This window comes from Pteropus medius, unplaced genomic scaffold (assembly GCF_902729225.1).
Source record: "Pteropus medius unplaced genomic scaffold, Ma_sr-lr_union100, whole genome shotgun sequence".
NCBI lineage: Eukaryota > Metazoa > Chordata > Mammalia > Chiroptera > Pteropodidae > Pteropus > Pteropus medius.
In genome coordinates, this window is record NW_024352783.1 from 8,247,326 (window position 1) to 8,266,902 (window position 19,577).

Consider the following 19,577-nt stretch of genomic DNA (forward strand, 5'->3'; position numbering starts at 1 on the left):
TTTATTCAGACTCTTAGTAAACAATCCAATTAAAAAGCCGAAATTAAAACAGCAACTTGTTATTATTATTATTTTGCCTTCCCTGGTTATATCAACCTTTATCCTCCTCCAAGATTTTATAAGAACAGCTCAAAGTCACGGCTTGCTAGTTAAGTTAAAGCAAGGAGGCCTGGAATTCTAAAAGAAACTCACCCAAGTTCACCTGATATGAAACTGGGAGCTGGTGGGGCATAATGGGCCCATGCTTGTGCTTGCTTTGGCAGCACATATACTAGAATTGGAACAATGTGAGATTAGCATGGCCCCTGCGCAAGGATGATACGCAAATTCGTGAAGCATTCCATATTTTTTAAACAAACAAACAAACAAACAAACAAAACAATGGGCCCATGCTTGTACCTATCACTGGGTCTGGGTTTACAGGGTGGTCCTGGGTGGGCTTCTTAGAAATCCTGCTAACTATGCCAAATAAACATCGACATAAGAAACATCCAAACCTGTATACAATTTTTTAAGAGTTTATTTGAGCCAAACTGACGACATATGCTGGGAAGCAAGATCTCAAATGCTCCCTGCTTAAATTTTTTTTTTTTAATTTAAAATGATTTTTATATTTTTTTTATCATCACATCAGTAAAATAATTCTTTTAGGAGTTTTGATATTTCAAATGCTTTATTTGGGAGACTGACTTATGATATTCTTTAAAATTTATCTCAGAGATGTTTGCAAATATTCCTTATTTCAACTATTAGCATTCACAGAACATTATGGCCATTCCTATGAAATATGCATGTAGAAGTTTTAACGTTTAATGATTCAAGTTTTGAGCACTGTTTGTGTCTAACAGTTACAGCAATAGTAAAAATTAGCTGCTCATATTTTTGGTTGAAATAATAAAACTTTTTCATTTTAGAAATGCAAATTTGATACCGATTCTTGTACAATATAGAAAGATGCTTCTTGCTGTTCTCATATAATTATAGTATTGGAAAATTCCTAGGTTGAAGGTTATTTTGATAGTATTTCAGAAGTATATGTTTATGACTCAGAAGATTCGTGGTTATGATATTTTGTAAAAAGCAAGAAATATATCTAAACTTTATTATCTCTTTTTATGCACTTTATTTTTACATTTTACAATACATTTATGCATGTATAAATATCAAAGCTGTGCACACTAACTATTCACAAGAATTTAAAAGCATCGGCAGTGTAATCAGAATAGAAAGAAGAGAACCCAAATTTAAGCAATAGCAATGATGTGATTCGAGGAGAATAATAAAATGGTAATTATTCTAAATCTCAGAATGCTTCCCTGCCCAAGAGATTGGGCCGTGAACATTTCTCACATTTACTTTGACAGAGGCCCTTTTATCATCAGAACAACCTACATCATTTGGCTGATAAACTAAATTTATAATATTAAAATTTATACTGGTAATTAATTTTATCTCTCATTGCAGTTACTATAATAAAATTTACTGACACTGAAACATTTCAATAGTTTATCAACAGTCAGGTTTACATACACACACATACACACACACACAATAGGACAAATTAAGAACAATGAAAGTGAATCAGATTGGCAACTTTGAGTGATTTCATAAGCAAACTAAAAATCTCCCTTGCTTCCATTCCTGAATTAAGCCTAAATTTGACCTCTGATAAATACCTCCCGGGTTACTGCTTCAGCAGCTGCTTCTAGGGAATCAATCACCTTCTCCCTCTCTCTGGCACCTGAAGGCTTGCTTTGGGAAGCAGCTTTAGTTATACAACTAGACTTGACTCCCTCAAAACCAATCCCTGGCTTTAGATGATTGTTCTGTGCACCTCACCTAAGTTGGGACAATTGAAATTCCTTCCTTAAGAATTTTGGCTTGAGACTGACTGGTCGCTGCTAGTGCTTATGTCCTTCAGCCATGTCAAAGGAATGCTGAGGTGAAAGAAAAGAAAAGCAGGGCACCAATGGTAAGCAGCCCTCTTTGAGTCCCTGGTTCTACCGGAAGTTTGCTTTGAGGCCCTGTCTGTGAACTGAGAGGCACAGCTATACTTTTACATTCTTTTGTTATTTTCTGTTTTACCTCGTGTGGCGTTTGTTATTTGCTACCGACAGTCCTAACTAACCATTCCCTTAGCAAAAAGCCCCCTTCCACTTCTCTTCAATAATGAGCCTCGAGGACAAAAATCCTTAAGTGTGCCTTTATTTTTTAAAGCAAGGGTGTATTTATAGGGCCCATGCTTACTCTGTGCAGACAGGATGTGATGCAGGTCTGAATTAAGGGCCTCCGGTGGCTTCTTAAAACATGTCCTAGTGTGGGGTTGTAATTTTAATGATATTAAATATAAAGAACTCTAAATTGTATATTAATTAGCTTTAATTAGCTTAATTTCCTAGTGAATGTGACCTTGTTGACAGGACTAGATTATTAATTATGTCCCACAACAGAAGCTGCGAGACACAGATATGCATAAAATATGCATTGGCTCAGCGGAAAAGGGTATACTTGTCCTCTTCTGGATGGTGAAGTGACCAGCAGGAAGGATGAACTGCTGCTCCTGGAGGGTACTGAGGGCCAACAAAGCCTCATTTGATAGATCCCCAAACCAACAGCTTTGACTGCCTCTGGGAAGCGTGGGAGGATTCCCCCTGTTCCTCCTGGGATGTTGGCTGCTACCAGGTACAATGTGGGAAAGGCTGCCAGACCTAGTCCAAGGTCTGGGGAAAGACCTTGGACTAGGTCTGGCAGCCTTTCCCACAAGGCTCCTCCCTATTGCTTTCCTGCTATCTGAAAATTTTATACTCATTGCTTTTGCTGGGAACGTTTATAGAATGTGTTAAAAACAAGCCAACAGGCCCCAAATGGAGTCTTTTATGCTAAGTCCCATGTTACTAAACTGAGACAATTATAGTTTGGGCCTTTCCCAGAACTGGAATCTTAAACCATTCAATCAGGAATTGCCTGGTCAGCATTAGTGAAATAATCTGCCTGATAGATCCCTACCATCCCCTAAAGGAAAGTGACCTTGCAATAACCAATTAGTGGGTCAAATATGTGGTGACAGAAAGAAATCTATGAGTGGTGAACACACAATGCAATATATATATATATATTCCTTACTGTTAAATTATACACCTGAAACTTACTGGATTTTATTAACCAATGTCACCATAATAAAATTAATTTTTAAAAAAAAGAGAAAAAAATAACCAATTAGGTTTTTTTGCTAATAAAACTTCTTATTCCAGCTCCCTTCTGCCTGTAAACATCTTTCATTTTGTACAGCTCCTCAGAGTTCTTTTTCTTTCTTTCTTTCTTTTTTTTTTTTTTAGGTGAGGCACCCCTTGCTTGACCTCACAGATTGCAAGGACCTTGTCAGTTTATAATCCCTTATTTTTTAGGCCTACGGCACCTGGTCTTCCTTGGTGGTCTCCCATCCAGGTACTAACCAGGCACGACCCTGCGTAGCTTCCGAGATCAAATGAGATTAGGCTTGTTCAGGGTGGCACGGCTGTAGACTCAGAATTCGTTTCTATCTGCTAGATGGGATGCTGCTCAATTCATTAATCATTGAATAAAGCCAGTAAGATGTTTAAAATTTACTCAGTTGAATTTTGCTTTTAAACAGAAATGATTTCTCCAGACATTTGTTAGATAAACTGCCCCTACACAGGTGTAGGAGGCCCATCCATAGAACTGAAAAGCTTGGCTTCTGTTCACCGAAGAATCACCTGAGGGAGTATACAGAGGAGGAAAAGGGAAAGATCCTGTGGCACTGGTTTGGGGCTGGGGAAGTGTTGCCTAAGGCCAGCTTTGATCTCACTTTATTTACCTAACAAATGTTTAAATAGCGCTTTGTACAAGGCAGGCACTGTTCTAAGAGCTTTTCACATTTAACTCATTTAATCCTCTTAATACAATGAGATAGTTGCTGTTACCCTCATTTTACAGGTGAGGAAACTGAGGCTTGAGAGGTGAAGTAACTTGTTCAAGGTCCTACACGCAGAACATACATATTCCTGAAGAGCTGGTTTTTAGTGAATTTTGGTACATTAAATCCTATATCCTATTTAAATACTCATCTTTAAAGATATACTATAGAGAATATTTCAGAGGTAAGGAATCTTCAAATGATGTGTGTGTGTGTGTGTGTGTGTGTGTGTGTGTGTGTGTATGCACAAACTTGCTTGATTTACTCTTAATTTTTGAAGGCTCCAGATTTTCAGTGTCTAACACTCACCTGGCCAGATTTTGAAGTAGGGAGAGAATTATATAGTTTAGCACAGTAGTGGTGTGCTGGCTGGAAAATTACTGCTTGGCTATCGCCCATGGGAACATAGGCTATCGCCCATGGGAACATAGGCTATCGCCCATGGGAACATAGGCTATCGCCCATGGGAACATAACATTCTAACAATAAGCTTTCTGCTTCTGCACCCCCGCTTGCACAACCGACCTGTGGGTTGACAGGTAGTGAATAGGAGAAAAATAGACCTTTGTGTTTAAGACAGAATGAGGAATGGGATTTAGGGCTTAAAAACCCTGTACCTCTACATTTTGGGGCTGCTTAATTTGGGGTCTGCGTACCCCCGACAGACCCAGCTGGCTGAATAAAGAGCGTGTTTCCTATAACTCACTGAGTTCTGGTGGTCTGTGTGTCTTTCCAGGGCTGGTGGCTACAACATTTGGAGGCCCCAGCGAGATCTCAGGGAGTGGCCCTGGGATCTAAGACTGGACTGGCCTCCAAAGCGGTTGCTGTCCCTGTTACGGATTCAAAGGGATGGCCAATCTGAGACGCTCCAGGGCCCTTGAATGCCACAACTGGGTTAATGCAATTGTCAAGGACACAACTTTTAAGACACGCTCTTTGTTCCTGGTCCTGACGGGAATCTGGAATCTCCGAGGCCTCAGCATCTGGATAAAAGGTACCTTTCTGTTTCTGTTGACCGGTCATTGGGGGTCTGTGGAGAGACTGGACGCAGTCATATCTCCCAGACCATGGCCAGGCTGCGGGATGCTGCCTCCTGTGCCCTGTTGTCGGGTTCTGTTTATTGTCTCTGGTCTTGTCTGGTCTTGTCTAGGCGGCGGACTTCTCTGGGTCCACCTACACCTCAGTAATTGTTCTCGTCTGAGTATCTGTTTTGTGTTTTGTGCACAAGCGATGGGGGAAGCCCGAGTTCACAAAAGACACCCTTGGGGAGTCTCCTGCGACATTTCAAAGAAGGGTTTGTAGAAGGAGCTAACTATGGTATAAAGTTTTCTCCAGGCCAGACTAAGAACATTGTGTAAAGTTGAGCGGCTGTCTTTTGATGTAAACTGGCCTCCTGAGGGTTCTTTTGACAGGGGTTTAATGAGAAATGTTTGGAAGATTGTCCAAACATTTGTCACGGGAGATCCGGGACATCCTGATCAGTTTCCCTACATTGATCAACAGTTAAACCTTGTTCAGAACGCGCCCCCCTCCCTGGCTCCGTCGGTGTGTCCTTTCTCTGGAGGCACGAGTTTTAGTTGTGAGTACCCCGAAGCATGCAGCAACTGAATCTCCAAGACAGCCCAGTCCCTCAGTCCTCCCATCTCCACCGGAGGACAGTGATCTTCCCCCGCCCTATAATCCAGGACAACAGAGGCCAAATAGCACTGCCTCACCTCCTGCGGGCAGGTAACCCCTATGGGCCATCTGCTCCTCCTCGGAGTGGGGCACCAGCCAATACCACCACCCTGGCCATTCTCCCCTTGCGAGAAGCACCACCCCAGGGGCATCACACAGACAGGCCCTTTATGGTTTATGTGCCTTTCTTGACTAGTGACCTATACAACTGGAAGGCACAGAATCTGCCTTTCTCTGAGAAACCCCAGGTATTAATGGGACTCTTAGAAAGTGTCTTTCAGACTCACTGCCTCACCTGAGACGATTGCCAACAGCTTTTAATTATCCCCTTGACCTCAGAAGAGTGCAGACTCATTCAGACTAAAACACAAAAGATAGCTGCGGGAGGGAGGAGAGTCAAGGAAGCAGGGGAACAGATTGAGGAGGAATTTCCCTCCACCTGCCCAGACTGAGAGCACAATGCTCAGGCAGGGAGAACAGCATTAGATCGGTACCACCAGATTCTAATTGGGGGAATTAGGATGGCTGCTCGTCAGCCAACTAATCTTTCTGAGGTAACTGAAGTTATACAAGGAGGGACCTCAGGAATCCCCTGGAGCATTTCTTGAACGAGGCATACCGGGTATACACCCCCATTGATCCTGAGGCCCCTGAAAACCAGCAAGCAATTAATATAGCCTTTGCTACCCAGGCAGCCCTTGATATCCAGCATAAATGACAAAAATTAGAAGGTTTTGCAGGGATGAACCTGTCCCAACTTGTTGAGATAGCCCAGAAGGTGTTCAACAACAGGGAGGCACCGGATGACCCCAAACATATGGCTAAAATCCAAAGCTACTGTCATAAACCTAGCCAATCTGCTGCCAGACCCAGACCCCGAGATCCCTGTTCATGACTGCACAGATTTCACTGACGCTGTGTGTTCCTCGGGGCCAGACCTCAAAGACTCCCCTCTGCTTGAGGCTGATGAAGTTCTGCTCATGGACGGGAGCAGCTTCATGCAAGAAGGTAGGAGGTATGCTGGGGCAGCGGTCGTAACTCTAACTGGCACCATCTGGTCACAGGCTCTTTCCCATAGGACTTCTGCTCAAAAGGCAGAACTCATCGCCCTCACTGAGGCACTAAGATGGGGAAAGGATAAGGCAGTCACAATATACACTGACAGCTGATACGCCTTTGCCACTGCACATGTACACGGAGCCATCTACAAGAAAAGAGGGCTTCTGACTTCAGCTGGGAAGGACATTGAGAATAAGGAGGAGATCTTAGCCTTACTTGAAGCCATATAGATGCCTAAGGCTCTTGCTATTGTTCTTTGTAAAGGGCATCAAAAAGGGAATAGTCCCGAGGCTGAGGAAAACCAAAAAGCCAATGCAGAGACAAGAACAGCGGCCACAAGGCTAGTGGGGCCCCCACCACATCTACTGACTGTTTCCCTTACCCAGAACTGCCTCCGTCTCCAACCTATACAGCGGAAGAGAACATATATTTTCAAGACAAGGAAGCCACTAAGAACCAACAGGGGTGGTGGACGACCCCAGATGGAAAAAACAGGCTCTCACTGGCCCTTGGAAGGACTCTCCCCCACCAAGTACACCAGACCACACACGTAGGGCGAACTAAGATACTCCAGAAGGGAGAACTGCGGAGGAGACTGCCTCACGATGCCCGGCTTGTGCCCAAGTTAATCCAAAGAAGGGGAAGATAGAAGAACCTAGGCATAGAGAAAGAGGAACTTATCCAGGGGACCACTGGGAAGTTGATTTCACTGAGGTAACCCCGACTGTGGGGGGCTACAAATATTTACTTGTTTTTATAGACACCTTTTCAGGATGGGTAGAGGCCTTCCCCACCAGGAAGAAACTACTACGAGAAATTCTCCCTCGTTTGGTCTCCCTGGAACTTTAGGGTCGGATGACGGGCCAGCCTTTGTAGCAAAGGTATCACAGCAATTGGCTAGCTACCTAAATTTGCGATGGAAACTCCACTGTGCCTACTGGCCCCAAAGTTCGGGCCAAGTAGAGCAAATGAATCAGACCCTAAAAGAGACATTAGTCAAGTTAGGATTAGAAACTGGTGGGACCTGGGTAGAACTTCTCTCCTTTGCTCTTCTCCAAGCCAGGTGTACTCCATATATTAATGGATTCACCCCATTTGAAATTTTCTTTGGAAAATCCCCACCTTTAGTACCTAAGATGAGAAAAAGGCAGAACTGCGTAACCTTGGCTTACTTAAATCTTTACAGGCCCTTCAAAGTATACAGAAGGAGATTTGGTCCCGGGTTCGTGCTGTTCACTCAGCTCCGGAGGACGGACTTCCCCACCAGTTTCAGCCTGGGGACTCTGTGTGGATCTGGAAGTTCACTTCCAAAGGCCTAGAACCCAAATAGAAAGGACCTTTCACTGTCTACCTGACGACGCCCACTGCAGTTAAAGTAGACAGCATCCCATCATGGATTCATCACTCCCACGTGAAGGCAGCACGAGAGTGGACAGCTCAGGAAGACGGGCCCTTAAGACTAAGACTCAAGCATACATAAGTCTAACCCTCTGTTTCTTCCTTTTTTCCTCTTTCGCCCAGGCATTCAACCAGCCACAACTGAAAACAGAAGGAGCATTAATAACTTTGCTAATGATAATACACAAGGTCTTAAATAAGACTACCCCAGACATAGTACAAGATTGCCGGTTGTGCCTAAACCCAAAAACCCCTTACTATGTCAGGGTAGGAACTCCCCTAAACTTAACTGAGCTCAGCAGGCTAGAACTTCAAGTCGATTCACTAGCAGAAGTAGTCCTTCAGAATAGAAGAGGTTTACATTTATTATTCTTAGAAGAAGATAGATTATGTATGGCTCTAGGTGAAACCTGTTGCTTCTATGCCAATAACTCTGGAATAATTAGAAAAAGGTTACAACTAGTACAGAGAAATTTAGATGCCAGGGAAAAACAGAGACTAAAATCAAATAACTGGTTTCATAGGATGTTCAATTGGTCATCATAGCTAACAACCCTTCTATCTGCTGTAGCTGAACCTTCTTGTTAACTTTTGGCTCATGTTTCCTCAATTTCTTGTTTACATATATAAGAAAGAAAATTAATTCTATTAGACTTTTAGTATTACAAAATAGAGACTATGAGCAAATTCCACATGAAGAATCAAGGATTTGATTTTCTGCTAAGGCCAGTGGGGAATGTGCTGGCTGGAAAATTACTGCTTGGCTATTGCCCATGGGAACATAGGCTATCGCCCATGGGAACATAGGTTATCACCCATGGGAACATAACATTCTAACAATAAGCTTTCTGCTTCTGTACCCCCGCTTGCACAACCGACCTGTGGATTGACAGGTAGTGAATAGGAGAAAAATAGACCTTTGTGTTTAAGACAGAATGAGGAATGGGATTTAGGGCTTAAAAACCCTGTACCTCTACATTTCGGGGCTGCTTAATTTGGGGGTCTGCGTACCCCTGGCAGACCCAGCTGGCTGAATAAAGAGCGTTATTTCCTGTAACTCACTGAGTTCTGGTGGTCAGTGTGTCTTTCCGGGGCTGGCGGCTACAACAGTGGGAACAGAAATCCAAGATAATACATGTTGAAGGTTTGAGGAAGGGAAGGGGTTCCTTTCAGAATTCCAGGGCTGACTGCCTCAAGTTTGGATAGGGTCCTTGACCTGCCTTCAGAGGTCAGTTTTCAGGAATTAACCTGGAGTGAGAAATACAGTTCTGGAGGTAAGGAATAACCTGAGAGTAAATGTGCCAAAAAATTAAACATACATTATAATGTGGGGCCTAATTTATTAAATGGTTTTGTAAGATTTTCTTGAGGGTAAGCTGACAAATAAATTCTTCGTCACTTGAAATGTAATAATCAGGTAGAAAAGAAAGATCCCTTGAGGTCAAAGTGGAAGGACACCAGGAGGGTGGAAAGCAGGGGTTCTTTTAGAGTCCTTGAAACTATATGCAATACAGCGCATATAATAAACATTTCTCAGGGAAGAGGGTTCTGAGCTGTCATCAGCTTCTCAGAGAAGCAAAGGGACCCAAAAAGGTGCAGGATCCTGCCCTACATCATGTCTTCAGGGACTCTGAGCAATAAACGCAGAAGTGCTGGGGAAGACCAGCAGTTTGCCAGTATGACTTATGTTTTAGAGGGCGCGGGAACTGCCTGGCTTAAGGGAGATGCTCCTTTGCCCTCACCGGATCCCTGGGATCTACATTGCACAAGGTACGCTCCCGTCCCTTCTGCAGCGGGAGTTCAAGGCCTTTTTCTCCGACTCCGCCTCTTAGCGGGTTCAACCCGGGGCGTGGCAGGCTCAAATCTGTTCCCAGGCCCTGCAGCGGGTAACTAGCTGTGGCCACAACCGTGAGAACCCGCCCACCCAGACTCAGCGAGCGACGGCGTACCGTCGCCGAGCCGAACCCCGAGCGGTGCGCGCCCTCATTTTCCTGGCAGAGAGAGCGTGCTTCGTCATGTGTTCCATCCTACAAGACGTGCTGACGTCGCCGGAGGCCGGCAGTCGGTGCGGGAGCGGGTGGCGCGCGCCTGTTCGTTGGACACTACCTTGAGGGCGGGAGGCGCGCGGGGAGCGTAGCTGTGCGGGTCCTAGGGCGGCGGTCGCCGCCGCAGCAGCAGCAGCGCCCCAGGAGGAGAGGGCCGAAGCGGCCAGACGAGCTGGGGATGGGGATGACCGGGCCCCGCACCTCTCCCGGGCGCGCGGGCGTCTCCGGGGGCGCACAGTGACGGCGGCGGCGCCACTGGCCCGGCAGCTCCGAGGCCGTTCGCCAGCCAACCCGCGGCCGGCGGCGGGCCGGGCCATGAGCAGCCAGGGCCGGGCCAGGCCTCGCTTGAGCCCGGCCCCGCGCAGCGGTCTCTCCCGTTTCCGCTCCGTCCACTCGGCATGAACGTCCGCCCGGGGACGGGGCCGCGGCTGCCCCAGCCCGGCGGCCCGAGGGGGCCTTCCGGACCGGCGGGCCGACGGTGCTGATCCCGGCCGCCGCCAGCCTGCTGTATGCCCCGGGGGCGCGGCCATGGAGGTGGTGGGCGACTTCGAGTACAGCAAGAGGGACCTCGTGGGACACGGGGCCTTCGCCGTGGTCTTCCGTGGGCGGCACCGCCAGGTGAGCCCCGCGGGCTGGGGCGAGGCCAGGGTGTGTGGCCTGCGGCGCCTCCGCCGTCCGCCCTCCGTTTTGCCCGCGCGGCCGCAGGCGGACTGGGGGGTCCTGCAGCTTGACGGAGCCGCGCGTGCGGAGGCCCCCTGACTTGGCTCGCAGAGGCCTGCCATTGTGCGCGCTGTCAGTGTTGCAGGGTTTGTTTTGGTTGGGCGAGGATTGTTTTGAGGCCGAAGCCGCTAGGCAGCGCACCACCTACCGACTCACTGCCCGGGCTCTGATTTAACCTCTTAGTCAAAGTGCCTGGTAACGAGTCTGCGGAGGGACGCACCCCTCTGGCCGCCCAAGCAAGGCTTTCACTTGAACGTACTCGAATTCTAGAGGACTACACAGCTCCAGGCTCGGGCGTGGACCGAACTTTGTTTTTTTCCCTTACCCTGGGCGGCCAGGGCTCGGCAGGCACCTTTGAGGTCGATAATTGCAGACCCAGCGGAAAACGGGCTGGTTTCCCGTTCGCCCGAGGCTTTCTCAAACTCGGGGTGGTGGTGGTATCACATTTCCTAGCATTGGTTCCTCTACGTCCTGATGAGTCCGATACCATCTTCCTTTTTTGGGGTTAGATAAGCGGGCTCTGAGTGGAAAAGATGTTGGATGCTCCATTTTCCAGTCTAAATAAATATGAAAGCAGGTTCAGCATTTTTTTTTTTAAGCTTTTACTATTTCGTAAATAGGGTCACGAGGTTTTAGAATTTAAAGAATTTAGAAAGTCACCTTGGGAGTGGAAATAATCATAAAAGGGTTTGGCAGTTCCGATTATTGCCAAGGGGCTGGTTTTGTTGCCTATCAGATAAAGTAATAAATACTACTGTTCATTATGGAAATAATTTGAAACTCAAAAATAGTTGAAAACACAGCCAAGCTATCACTTTTCTTTTAACCATACCACCTTCCAGTTTATTATCCACATTTCACCATAACTTCTAAATAGTTGTAAAACTGTTCTTTTTTCACTTAATGCTAGTTACTATATGGTCTTTGTATTATTTTTTAGTGGCTGTCTTGTAGGACATTAGGTGTCAATGTTGTAATTTATGAAATCATTTTCCATTTGAAGATTCAGGTTCTTTTCCATTCCCCCCACCCCTCCTCCGCGGTGCTGTACATGAGTTTGCTAAAAACATCTTTATGCTTATAATAAGATTTTTTTTCTGTTGAATTATTTCCAAGGAATAATTTCCAGGAGTAACACTGTTTTTCCTTTTCAGAAAACTGATTGGGAGGTAGCTATTAAAAGTATTAATAAAAAGAACTTGTCAAAATCACAAATACTGCTTGGGAAGGAAATTAAAATCTTAAAGGTATGTTTATTTATTTCATACTGGGTTAAAACTTATTTTAAATTATTTAAATTTCATACAGTGATATTATTTAAATTTCATACAGTGATATTTCATACTGGGTTAAAACTTATTTTAAATTAAATGACTACGTGATGAAGTCCTTTGCAATTTTGGTAGTTGCACCAAAGTTTGAGAATTTTCACCTGTTGCTCTTATTTTGCATGCTCAGTTTTTTAAAACTGAGTACTCAGAAGCTATTTTTAAAAATAGATGTTTGTCGCTTTTCCCAATACTTAGAGTCTATTAACACCGATTTTAGATTCTTATAATTTCTTTTCTTCTTTCCCCTAGTTATTGTGTGATTGTTTGGGGGGATCCAGGCCTCTCTTATACGTTACTTTTTCTATTGATCCCTTTCACATTACAGTTAAGTTTTTTGGATGACTAGGGGAACTTGGGATCTTTTATCCTCTTAAGTTGAGGAAAGTTATTTTCCTTGGAAGTGGTCTTTTTAGATCATTCGTAAGCAATGTTATCCAAGTGAGATGCTTTGAGGAGAAAAAGGTTCTATGGTCAAATTTTGTTTATTAAATACTTCTTTGAGAGTTGCAAAGCACTTGACTCATTAAAGTCTGAAAAATTACACAGTGAGGAAACCAGTTTAGAGTTTCTCAAGCTAATATGAACATGGAACCCTCATCTAACACTAACTTTCATCAAAACTATTCTGTAGGCAGCTCTTTGAGCTAAGAATTATACTTTGTTTTCTTTCAGGCAAATAATGTGCAGTTTTGGAATTTTATGCCTCTATTACTATTAGAAGTTGTATATTAAATTTAAAAGACCAGCAGAAAGTCTTGGTCATGCTTACTATGTCATTTGTTTTGTAAACAAGAGTACTTTCTTAAGTACCTTGAGTCTAAAAAATGATAGTGGTGAAAAAAGTTTAGGCTCCAGGTAAATTTTGATCAAGCATATTTGTTATTTTTTAGTAGATTGAATTGTTCTAACCTAGTAATAAAACTGCAATATGCTAGAAATAGTATATATGTATGTATCTATGTATATGCTTATATTTGTATATTGAAATATATTTATATTATAAGAATAAATACAAATATTTTGAATTCTTAATTTCCTTAACAGGAACTTCAGCATGAAAATATTGTAGCACTCTATGATGTTCAGGTAACTTATTTTGGATTTTTTTAAAAAACTTGCATGTTTATTAATAAAGAACTTACTTTTTTTATTTCATAGAAATTTAAGTGCATCTTAATAGAAATAGAAAATTGCCTTATTGTTGAAAATATATATAGCTTGAGTTATATGTTTATTAAGAAATTGTTTAAAATAGCATAGAGCACTGAGATAAAATAAACAATATGCTGCACATGTAACCTCTTTAACAAATGATAATATACTATAGGAGTAGTGTTATTTTATAGGTCAAACAGAAGAATATTGATACCAGATCTAGCATATCCATGATAAATGTAGAAAGAGCTATTATGGACTAATAAAAAATTAGGTAGAGCTTTTTTTCTTATGGTAAAAGCAACATTTGCTAATTGTAGAGATATTAGAAAATAAACTAAAAACAAGGAAATCATGCATATTCATATCTGAGATTATCCCCATGGCATACAGTAGATACACATTATATTTGGAGGTGGGAAGGCTGTTCTAAAATTATCTTAAGTTGCCTTCTGAAGTCAAGGCAGTATTTCTATATAGTCAAAATTCCTCTTGGAAATTCTTTTAAAAAGCTCAACTTTGGAGAATATTACTTTTTATTTGGGGGGTGCGGGGGTGAAGTAACAGAGCTAGTAATTGGCTTATATTTAGAGGCCATATTGTATTTACAAAAAATCCTCTTTTTAATACCAGAATCACACTTGGTTTGTGTGGTTTGTGTGAGAGCCCCAGGGACCTGAAATCTATTGAGGGAACAGCAGATAAAGCTTTTCCCTCTACTCTCATTCCAAAGCAGGCCAGGCTACTTGATTTACATTATTTTGTTCTTTTGTTTTGCTTAGTCTGGACAGTTGAATTCCAGTAAATGGATATGTTATGTGATTCTGCTATTATGTCTAGCTAAAAATCTTTTTTGTATGCACTTGGATTACTCAAATTCATTCATTTTGTAAGGTTTTGAGTGCTACTGTGTGGCAGGCATTGTTCTAACTGCTAGGAATAAAGTAGTAAGTAAAAGAAAGTCCTTGCTTCTGTGTACTTCATTTTAGTGGGGTGAGGAAAAAATGGACTGTTCTAAATGTACTTTTTTCTTGTTTTTCTCCTGTACTTTTTTCTTTAGTCATTTTTCTTGTCATATCACATCACCAAGTGTATAAACCCATGTTATAAGATGTTTAGGTTTTACTTGTTATAGAAAAGTACAGTGAGGATAATATATACCTGCTGAATATATCTGATTATTTCTTTTAAGTTCAGTTCCTAGAATTGGAATTAGCAGAGCAAATAGCATGCACAGTTTTAAAGTTTTCTGATTGTACAGTTTAATTGCTCTCCAAAAAAATTGCAAAGCACCGTTGAAACTAAGGGGAAAAAAAGTTTAAAGCCAAAACTAAATTTATCTCACAATCTCTAGCTGAAAGGTTAATTCTTCTCAGAGCCCTTTGTGTAGTTTGTCTTAGTCTCTGTTGATAGAGGGCACCAAGAAATACAAGTCAGTGCCTAGTACAAAAAATGTTAAATAATATTAGCTCTTAATTTCCCATTTTTTGAGATGTACAAAAATTTAATTGCAGAGTAGGTTTTGTTTTTTGAATAGAGAGGATACTTAGATTTTGTCTATCAGAATGAAAAATATTTTTATTTTTTTAAAAGTAGTTTTTATTTTTCAATTACAGTTGACATACAATATTATTAGTTTGAGGTGTACAACATAGTGATTAGACGTTTATATAACTTACAAAGTGATTACCAAAATCTAGTACCCATCTGTCACCATACATAGTTATTACAGTATTATTGGTTATATTCCTTATGCTGTACTTTACATTCCCATGTTTATTTCTGTAACTACCAATTTATACTTCTTAATCCCTTCCCTCTTTTCATCCATTCCCCTTCATCCTCTCCCATCTGGCAGTCATCAAAATGTTCTCTGTATCTACGAGTTTCTTTCTGTTTTGTTTATTTTGTTATTTATATTCCACATATAAGTGATACCTGTGGCATTTGTCTTTCTCTGTCTAACTTACTCCACACAGCACAATACCCTCTAGGTCCATCCATGTTGTTATAGATGGCAAGATTTCATTCTTTTTTTCTGGCTACTCCATTGTATATATTTACCACCTCTTTGTTATCCATTCATCCACTGATAGATACCCAGGTTGCCTCTATATCTTGGTTCTTGTAAATAATGCTGCCATGAATGTATGAATGCATATCTTTTTGAATTAAGTGTTTTGAGTTTCTTTGGATAAATATCCAGAGTAGAATTGCAGGGTACTTCTTTCTCTCTCATTATAGCCTTTGTTTTAAAGTCTATTTTGTCTGGGACAATTACTGCTACCCCAGCTTTTTTTTTTTCATTTCCATATTCATAAAATATCTTTTTCCATTGCTTTACTTTGAGTCTGTGTGTATCTTTTGATCTGAAGTGAGACTCTTGTAGGCAGCATATGTAGCGGGCCCTGTTTTCTCATCTCTCCAGCCATCCTTTGTCTTTTGATTAAAGAATTTAATCCACTTACATTTAAAGTAATTGTTGATAGATACATAGTTATTGCTATTTTATTATTCATATTTTTGATCTTTTTTTTTTCTTATTTTTATAAAAGAAGTCCCATTTAACATTTCTTAAAATACTATTTTGGTGGTGATAAAATCTTTTAGCTATTTCTTGTCTGGAAGCTCTTTATTTGTCCTTTGGTTCTAAGGGATAGCTTTGCTGGGTAGATTAATATTGGTTTTGGTCCTTGCTTTTTATCACTTTGAATATTTCATTCTGATCCCTTCTGGCCTACAAAGTTTCTTTTGGGAAATCAGCTGACAGTCTTATGGAGCTCCCTTATAGGTAACTGTTTTTCTCTTACTGCCTTTAAGATTCTTTTTGTTTTTCACCTTTGGCATTTGGTGTGTCCTGGTGTGTGCCTCTTTGGGTTCCTCTTGTTTGGGACTCTGCACTTCTTGGGTTGGTATGTATTTCCTTCACCAGGTTAGGGAAATTTTCCATCATTATTTCTTCAAATAGGTTTTCCAATCCTTGTTCTCTCTTCTTGTGGTACCCCTGTGATGCAAATGTTGGTACACTTGATGTTGTCTCAGAGGTCCCTTAAACTATCCTCATTTTATAAAATTCATTTTTCTTTTTGCTGTTCTGATTGGATATTTTCTGCTGCCTTATCTTCCAAATCAGAGATTTGATCCTCTGCTTCTTCTATCTACTGTTGATTCCTTCAAGTTATCCTTCATTTTAGTTAGTATATTCTTCATTTCTGACTGGTTCTTTTTTATGATTTTCTATTTTTCTTTTTCCTGTCTCTTTGTTGAGGTTTTCACTGAGATAATCTATTTTTTCCTTAAGTTCATTGAGCATCCTTATAACCAGTGTTTTGAATTCTGCGTTTGGTAGATTGCTTGTCTCCATTTTATTTAGTGGGTTTTGTTTGTTTGTTTTGTTTTGTCCTGTTCTTTCATTTGGGACATGTTTCTTTGTCTCCTCATTTTGTCTGCCTCCCCTTTTTTGTTTCTGTGTATATGCAGAACTACTGTGTCTCCTGGTCTTAGAAGAGTGGTCTTATGTAGTAGGTGTCCTGTGGGGGCTCAGTGGCACAGTCTTTCTGGTCACCTGAGCAGGGTGTTCCAGTTGTGTCCCTTGTGTGGGTTGTTTGTGCCCTCCAGTTGTACTTGAGCCTTGGTTGCTGTTTGCATGTCAGTGGGCGAGATTGACCCTCAGGCTGATTGGTTGTGAGGACTAGCTGTGACTACAGTGGAGGACCTGTTGTGCAGGGGCTGACCCTACATAGCAAGATTCGCTTTAGTGGGGCTCTGGTGCCTGCCCAGTTTGCTCCCTGGGTGTATCGTATGTGGTGGTGGTTGGGTGGTGCTCTGATGTCTGAAACTGGCACTGGATGTGTTGTTCTGAGGCCTCTTGAGAGAGGCTCTGTTGCAGGCCAAGGTCAACCACTACCTGTGCCCTACCCAGGGCCACTTGGTGTGAGCTACAAAGTGATCTGTGGATTCTCTTTACTTGTGCTGGACTTGCTAGTGCTTGAGAGAGGCTAAGCTGCTAACAGGCCAGCTGCTGATACTGCTGTGCTTGGGGTGCTTAGCAAGATAACACACAAAAAAACATTTTCCCTAATTATAAAAGTGATATATGTTCATAGTTAAAATAGTTAAATATTATCAAAATGAATAAATTAGAATAGAAATGGCAATTCCCAGATACAACCACTGTTTGTTATATTTCTTTTAGAGTTTTTAAAATACATATATGAATCTGTAGTCATTTTTATTTAGTTTTTTAAGCTTTTCATTGTGAGAAACTTATTAATAGCATTTTTACAGAAATGCAACTTGTTTTATTTAACTTAATGTATCTTGGATACCTTTTCATATCAGTATAGTACTGTAGAGCTAAATGATAATTTATTTACTTAAAACCTGATTGCACCCTTTTGAGATGTTTCTTATTTTTCTGCATTAGAAACTGCTGCAGAGAAAGCTGTGTACATGCATCTTTGCTTATTTGTATGAAGGTTTCTATAGAATAAATTTTTTGACATGGAATTGCTTAGTTACCATGTTGCCTTCCAGAAGGTTGTGCCAATGTATTTTGACAAATAATGACGTATGGTTTTTTTCTTTTCTTGACAGTCTCGTAGGAGGAAAATAAGATATTTTAAGTTTTATTTTTTATTTCATTAATCGTTAGTGCACTGACCATCTTCAAGTTTTATTTGCCTTTTTGTATTTCTGTGACTTTTCTGTTGCTATTCTGCGATGCTTCTTTTGTGTTCATTTTTCTTACTGACTTCTTTGTGATTAGTATTTCTTGAGACAGTTAATGAGATGTACAGGAATATAGTGGTGAACAAAATAGAAATGGTTCTTGCCCTTGTGGAACTTACAGTAGTATAATTGGGGAAGATAACATGAAGCAAATATTTAACTAATTCGAAGTGTGCACAGTGCTGTAAGGGAGAAGTATGGGAGAGACTTGGAGGAAACATAGGGGTTAGGGGAGTAGGGCAACTCTTTTTGTGCAGCTAGGGAAAACCATCTGAATAAAGGATATTTAAACAGACTTGATGGAAGAGCGAAAGAAGGCTAGGCTCTGGTAGGTAAGAGAAGAGCAAGTAAGCTTCCCAAGCAGTTGAGGCCTTCTGTGAAGATCAGACAGGAAAGATCAGAGTTTGAGGAACTGGAAGAAGGCCAGTGTGATGGGAGTACGGGAGTGAGGGAGAGAGTGGGGTTAGATGATGCTGGGGAGGTTTGCATGGTCCACCTGAGATCTTTGTTCTAAGGACAATGCAAAGCCATCAAAGAGTTTTGAAAGTGGAAGAGTGATTTCATGTCTGTTTTTCGAAAGATACATATCTTTGAACATTCTGGGCATGAGATAAGTATTGTCAGTTAGGAGTACTTAACTTCATGATTGTCAGTGATATGGATAAATATCCACTTGGGAATTTTTAGAATAGTGAGAAAAAGATGATTCATTTAGTAGATGGTGCTGGCAAAACTGAGACATCTGAGAAAAATAAAGTTGGATCCCTATTTTCATCATTTTCCAAAATAATTTCCAAATGAATTAAAGGCTTACATGTACAAAGTAAACAATCTTAGAATAATATTTAGATGACTATATATAGTCCAAGAGATAGATATTTTAAATCAGGAAATTCAGAAGCTATTTTATGGCAAATAAATACCATGAACAAATTGACAGCCATAAAAATGAACAAACTTGATATATGTCATAACATATGAATCTCAAACATTATATTCAGAAAAAGAAGCCACTATATTCAGTTACTATATGATTCTATTTTTATGACTTTAAGAAGAGACAGCTTAGCTAGGGTGATAGAAATCAGGGAAAGCAGAACATAGGTTGCCTCTTGGTAGCTGAGATTTATGGCAAAGGGTCATGATGGAACTATCTGGGTTTGTATTTTGATTATAAGGATAGTTACATGGTTGTATACATTTGTCACAACTCAGTGAATTGTACATTTAAATCTGTGCATTTTAGTGTATGTAAATTATACCATAATAAAATGCAAAAAATTACAATTGACAAATAATATAACAAAATATTTACAACACAACATAACATAATATCTAAAACATATAAACTCGGAGGCGGCTCCATAGTGTAGTGGTTAGCACTTCTGCTTTATGTGCAGAAGGTCCTGGGCTCATGCCCCAGGTGGAACCAAGGACCATACCCCGGGTGCGCCAGGCCCCCAGAGTGTGCCAAGCCCCGCCTAGTGCGCCGGGGGTGTCAGGTGCCAGGTGTGCTGTGAGTGTGTA

The 19,577-nt window shown here is 41.4% G+C and overlaps 1 protein-coding gene, 1 non-coding gene and 1 pseudogene across 3 annotated transcripts in view; 2 read left to right on the forward strand and 1 right to left on the reverse strand.

Moving 5' to 3' along the window:
• Positions 1–247: 247 nt before the first annotated feature.
• Positions 248–350, forward strand: LOC120589964 (U6 spliceosomal RNA). Its single transcript, XR_005649596.1, has one exon. It is a non-coding gene; the product is annotated as a U6 spliceosomal RNA (small nuclear RNA).
• Positions 351–3,403: 3,053 nt separating this feature from the next.
• On the reverse strand, positions 3,404–3,522 carry LOC120589938 (uncharacterized; annotated as a pseudogene).
• A 6,583-nt stretch (positions 3,523–10,105) lies between these two features.
• The window catches only part of ULK2 (unc-51 like autophagy activating kinase 2), a 96,499-nt gene continuing 87,027 nt past the window's right edge, over positions 10,106–19,577 (forward strand). The window contains exons 1-3 of one of the 2 annotated variants that reach the window (XM_039847474.1): positions 10,106–10,731; positions 11,988–12,080; positions 13,209–13,250. In XM_039847474.1, the coding sequence (XP_039703408.1) occupies positions 10,642–10,731; positions 11,988–12,080; positions 13,209–13,250 (225 nt within the window). In that variant the 5' untranslated portion in view covers positions 10,106–10,641. The remainder of the gene's footprint in view (positions 10,732–11,987; positions 12,081–13,208; positions 13,251–19,577) is intronic. The other variant, XM_039847475.1, reaches the window with a different exon arrangement.